Raw genomic sequence first — 6,000 nt, 5'->3', positions numbered from 1 at the left:
ACAAGGCAAGAATTAACTGTGGTGACCACAGATTGTGGAAGAGCTGGGTTCTAATTCTCATCTTTTGGCTCCTGGTCCAGAGTTCTTTCCATTAGGCCCGTCTTCTCAACTTGCAACCAGTGACAAGATCAGATTTGGTGCCCTGATGTGACTTTGAGTTCTGAGTAGTAATGTCTTGGTACTGTCTCCAGTCCTAGACAGAAGGGATGCCAAACTATGTGATCAGGAGGATATATGAAAGGTTTTCATGTGTTCAGGACCAGATCAGTGGGCGACAATTAGGATGAAGCAGTCGGTCCTCAGCTTGGTAAACAGCACATTGCTTTGACTGGACGGCTGCTTATAAAGTAATGAGTTTCTCATCACCTGAGGTGTTCAAGCAGAGGGTGGAAGTTTGCTTTCCAGAGATACAGTACAGAGGTTTGACTCGATGATGTCTGAGATCCCCCAATCCCAATGTCTGGGATTCACTCGTGCCTACTGAACTTGGGAGTCCATGGGACCAACCCTGCTGCAATTCCAAAGTGTGCACATCAACTGTTTCGTTTGCCTAATTTACGAAGGGAGGCCATCCCACAGAGTGGTCTGGGGTTCAAATGAGATACAATGGCCCAAAGAGAAGGTGTTGTTCATAGTCCAGTGTCAGAATACTATGAAAATAAACATTGCTACCCATGGGCTTTGAGGGCAAAGGGAAGGGCAGGAAAGGCGTGTAGACAGCACCCTTTCCCAGTCTGCAGTCTCCAGGGCAAAGCCCGTGAAATAAATGCCAACTCCACCTGACGTCATTGCCGATTCTGGCCATGAAGAACACCAACTTCTGTTGAAAGATCCGGGAAGGAGGCCTGATGGCATCAAAGCAGCTTCTATTATTTCAAATAAAAGTCCCAATTCGGTGACAATATTCGATCACGATTCAAGGACTACGGTTCCCCCCCCCCCAGGACTCGGCATAAACGTTATTGCTAACTAGGGAGCCCAGCACATTGGAGTTTTCCAGCCTCCACTTGACTGATTAAGTACACACATGTATAGTTGAACATTCAAAAAAAAAAAGAACGGCAAAGGGGTACAGCCTCTTTCCAAATCTGACCAGAGCATTCAAATGCTTCATTTGCTAAACGCAATAGCAATCTGTTTCTTACACTTACCACTTACCAAATCTCACTGGTTAATTACTCGACACATTAGGAATCTCAAGAATATAGCTACGTTCTCAATCTCTGGCATTTTTATGAGATGGCTCACAGGTTTTCTACTAAGACATCTCTGAGAGATACATTGTAACAGTCTCTTCATTTACAAAATTTTAGGGGATTGTATAAATTGGCCGAACAGTGAATTGCTTAAAAATTACTGACAGGATAAGAGGCTTACCAAGATAAATATTCTAATGAGCTATAAATCCTGAAAATGTGATTTTAATTTGATGGGCTACCTAGAGCTAAGCAGCAAGGCTGTATACGCTAAAATCTGACTAAATGCTAGCATGCATGCCAAGCGATTACATTTTAGATTTCATCTTTAAGGAAAAGATTATGTTTAAACAAAGAAGCCTACGGATTTGAAAAGTGAGTCTAACACTCTTGAACCTAATAACTTAGATGATTTCTCTCCCACTTATCTGATGGCTTTAACCGTAAAAGAAAGAGGTTACGAAAGAGTCATTTCAGCAAGTGAAGGGTCTTTAAATGTCCACATGGGTACCAGGAGAATTCGCTTAAAACAGCTTATAAAGATGGTAGAGTGAATGAGCCCCATCCTATTATTCAATAACCATGTTTGTGATGCATCTGCATAATCTAACCATGCATAAATTAGTATGTGTAATACAACACTTATTTGCATAATAATAGCAAGTTAATAGATGCTTAAAGAGCAGAGACCAACACCACCTTTAAATCAGACATGCCTCCAGGCACTTTGGCCTGTACAGACCAAGACGCCAGAAAAACAGTGAGCACCAACCAGAGGAAAACAGTCAAACCATTCATTTTTCATCCCTCTAGACATTTCACTGATTTCTCCCCACATACACGGGGGAATCATTTTCAAACCACAAAACGGCTTTCTGGTTTAAGGGCCAGCACCCTTCCAAATAAAAATGTTAAAGAAATTATAAAGATGATCATCGGCCGTGGTAATACAATGGACAGTTTGTTTTCTTACAAATGTGGACAGGAAGGGGCAAATTTTTAAAAAAATAGTATGTTAAGAATCACACCCACATAAAATTGGGCGCCTATGTGCTTAGCAAAAATAACGATCCAGATCACATGGTTCACCCTTTATCTCAACCCTTTAATTGAAGTAATTTTAATTGGATCCAAAAGCTCAAACAGTGTATCAAGAAAAGGCCGTGCCTCTCCTCTAACCTCAGCATGAGCACATGGCACTGGGCTAGGATAAGGAAAAATAACACCAATGTCACACAAAGGAAGAGCGCGATGATGCCTTTCAACCTTTAACAAAGAGTAGGAAAAAAAATCTGGTGTTTAAAAAGAATCAAAAATCAATAGAGACTTCTAAATGACTCCTTTAAGATATCACTTTTCAATTTAACAGGACAGATTTATTTGTATGTGGCTCAAATGTTCACAACTGCTCCCTGCACCTTCATACATAGGAATGAATGTCACAGTGGCAAACGGCAGTAATGAACAATCTTACCTGGGGATATGGAAACCTCCCAAGAGCAAGCTGGGAAAGGAAATAATATTTGTCTAGTTATAGATTTGCATGCAGGGCAGATCTCCTTAAGACAGACAAGCACTGAATTTCAGAACTGTACCCAGCAAATATAAAAAGCTCACAACCTTGGACGCAGGAACTAAACTATTGCTGTAATTACCTTAAGAGTTGTATTTAGAATGGATGTTTTCAAGGGGCAGTGTCGGATCCCTGATAAAATATTCTAATTTTAACAACTAAACACTACCATTATGTGGTTTCTCTGAGGAATATTCTCAGCTCTGTGGGCATGATTCACATGTACATATGTGCGACAATTCTCACTGAGACAGAGATGTAAAACTAGAGGAGACTGTTGGCTTCTCCTCTTGTAAGATGGAAACACCTTATTGTTTCCCAGCCATTAGCTGTGTAGAGTTTTTAATCACAAGTACACCAGCAGTGCTATAGGAAATGGGGAACGGGCCGTACGAAATAGAAAATTTTGCCATTATTTTCATCCGTTTATTAGTTTTTTCACTCACTTCCTATCTAAGAGCTGCCACTAGCAGGAAAGTGGCCAAGTCAAGGCTGAGGAGTCAGCATGGTTTGTCAATTTGTAAACTGCCATGCGTTTCTAGGCCAGTCACTTAAATTTGGTCTTGGAATTCTCACCTGTAAAACCAAATGATTCCACCAGGAATAGGGTTGATGTAAAGTAATAAGATCAAATTTACCAAATATACCATAACACATTTAAAGAAAATAGTAGCATAATTTCGCAACTTCATAACGTGGCCCATTCTCAGGCCTGAAATCCTCTTTTTCTATTTATAACTACTCTTAAGAGTGGAATCGTTACATCAGGGAACTGTGAGGCTGGAAGGAACCCACGACAGCATCAATCCATTCCATATATTAGAACCCAAGAGTCCCACTGAAGAAGGATCCACACAGTTAATCAGGAGAAGCCTAGGGCCTGACCCTAAGACTTGTGACTTAATCCAGTGTTGTTTCTGGCATTTTATATTGCTTTTCTGCATCTTGAGAAGTTGTGCATTTATTTAAAAAACAAGGACACCACTGAAACATTTTTGAACTCTTTTGGAATTGTGTTTCGAATCATTTCAAGTAACAAAAGAACACCTACTTCATTTTACTAGAATTGCATTTTATCTTGGACTTAAATCCCCTAAGCTTTTTGATCATGTAAATTATTTGTTGACTAAAGTCTGAATGGCTTGTGGGTATTACCAAAACCCAAAGCCATCTCTGAAAAATAAATATTTTGTTCCTTACTGAGGATAGACATGAAGAGGCTGAGGTTAATTTTCAAAGATCTAAAACCAGTTTGAGCAAGAGCAATGTAATAGGAATAAACCATATGGCTTTATAAGGTGACTACTTTGAAAAGGTCAACACTCATTTGGATGTATATTTTTATATGTGTATGTGTGTGTGTTTTGCAATGCTTAGTAAGTTTCACGACCTTGTACTCATTTCTTATGTACTTAGAGGTCACTGCTTTTTAAGATATAAAGTTATACTACCATTATTCACTTAGTAATGTCATTAATCAAGGGATTAGTATAAAGTGCAGACAGCAAAAACATCACAGATGGGATGATGGAAATACGAGTGTGGATGTTAAACTCCCTTTCACAGTTTTGTGTGATTATGTTTGTTGTCAATAAACTGTTTTTCATTTTTTTGCTGAGGGGGTGGTGCGTCTGGATGGCTTGGTTGAGTGTCTGACGTCAGCTCAGGTCATGATCTCACAGTTTGTGGGTTTGAGCCCCGCATTGGGCTCTGGGCTGACAGCTCAGAACTTGGAGCGTGCTTAGGATTCTGCCTCCCTCTCTCTCTGCCTTTCTCCCACCTGCTCTCTATCTCTCTCTCAAAATAAATTAAAAAAAGAAATGTAAAAAAAAGTTTATTTTTTTATGTTTATTTATATTTTTGAGAGAAAGACGAGAGCACAAACTGGGGAGGAGCAGAGAGAGAGGGAGACAGAATCTCAAGCAGGCTCCATGCTGCCAGCACTGTGCCTGATGTGGGGCTTGAATTCACGAACTGTGAGATTATGACCTGAGCTGAAGTCAAGGGTCAGACACTTAACCAACTGAAGCACCCAGGCACCTGACTATATACTGTTTTTAATTAGGACAGGAGACACTGCGTTTTCCACTCTCCCTACACCAGCCTTACCCAATACAGGCCCTGCATGCGCTGGCCAAGGAGAGTGGGCACAGTGATCTTGGAGGAGTCACTATGGTCCACTCGGCAGTGGCAACGGTAGGCCAGGCATTTGTACCATTCTGTACTGACCTGAGGCACTGACTGCTCAAGAAAAACTGTCGTCTATCATCAGACTCATCTGTGGATTACAAGGTTTGCATGTCCTTCCATTTGGAATTAGAAAACTCCTAAGAGGAGGAGCGCTCATCTAAAAAAGCTAACAACTTAGTAAGTAGTAGACAACACTTAGGATACTTTATCTCAAGTCATTCTACAGGCACTGTGCCGCTCCCTCAGGTACATTGAGGTCTATGGGAGAATTCTGTCCACATTGCTTGCCCACCACACACACAGTTAAACTCTAAATCAGCTGGCTAGTCCCAACACTGGGCAGTGGTTCTTGTGGTGTAAAGAACTAATAAGCAATGAGAAATGAAAGGCTTAAAAAAAGTGGCATAAAATGAAAACTACAAATTCTTTCCATTTCAACACAAAACCTCAAATTCTCAAGTCATTATTGTCCTGAGACAATAATGTCTCAAGTTGGGAATGTGCCCTCATCTACCCAGTGGCCTCTGTCTTGATGGGTACAATGTAATAAGGATAGCTGATATCATTCATTCACCCTGTAAGATAGTACCATGCAAGAGAACAGACAGAAAATCCAGTGCACGCTGGGCAGCTGGGAACCCCTCCGTACCAGTCTGCTTGGAAACAGGTGGCAGGGCTTGGACTGGTGAACTCCTCATTCTTGGGACTGGCTCTGCTTTTTGTGTGCTTTCCTGACATCCTACAAAACCTCAGTCCTGTCAACTGCATTCCTGGGAGAACTGCATCTAAGACATCGTGCAGCTCTGACCTCTTTGGAGCCAGAGGAAAATGAATCGTTCCTTGCCCTTCCTTGACCAGAGCAGAACAGTCATGTCCTCTCTTGCATACTGTCACTCCCGGGCTGCTCTAGCAGCAGGCCAAGGATTCCAATTCTGCACCAGTGAAAACTGGCAGTGGCGCTATTAGGCTGGCGCTGAAAGCCATCATTTTAAGGCCCCAGGAGAGGCAGCTGCCTTCCATGTATGTCCCTGTCCTTCTAGG

At 41.5% G+C, this 6,000-nt stretch overlaps 1 protein-coding gene across 1 annotated transcript in view; it reads right to left on the bottom strand.

Annotated features, from left to right (window-relative positions):
* The window catches only part of MAP2K5 (mitogen-activated protein kinase kinase 5), a 264,767-nt gene that overhangs the window by 82,397 nt on the left and 176,370 nt on the right, over positions 1–6,000 (bottom strand). The window contains exon 17 of the mRNA XM_029952259.1: positions 2,671–2,700. Within this exon, the coding sequence (XP_029808119.1) occupies positions 2,671–2,700 (30 nt within the window). The remainder of the gene's footprint in view (positions 1–2,670; positions 2,701–6,000) is intronic.

The sequence above is a fragment of the Suricata suricatta genome, chromosome 9, assembly GCF_006229205.1.
Source record: "Suricata suricatta isolate VVHF042 chromosome 9, meerkat_22Aug2017_6uvM2_HiC, whole genome shotgun sequence".
NCBI classification, from domain to species: Eukaryota; Metazoa; Chordata; class Mammalia; order Carnivora; family Herpestidae; genus Suricata; species Suricata suricatta.
The sequence above is the reverse complement of the archived record's forward strand: the minus strand, read 5'-3'. Positions and strand labels throughout refer to the sequence as shown.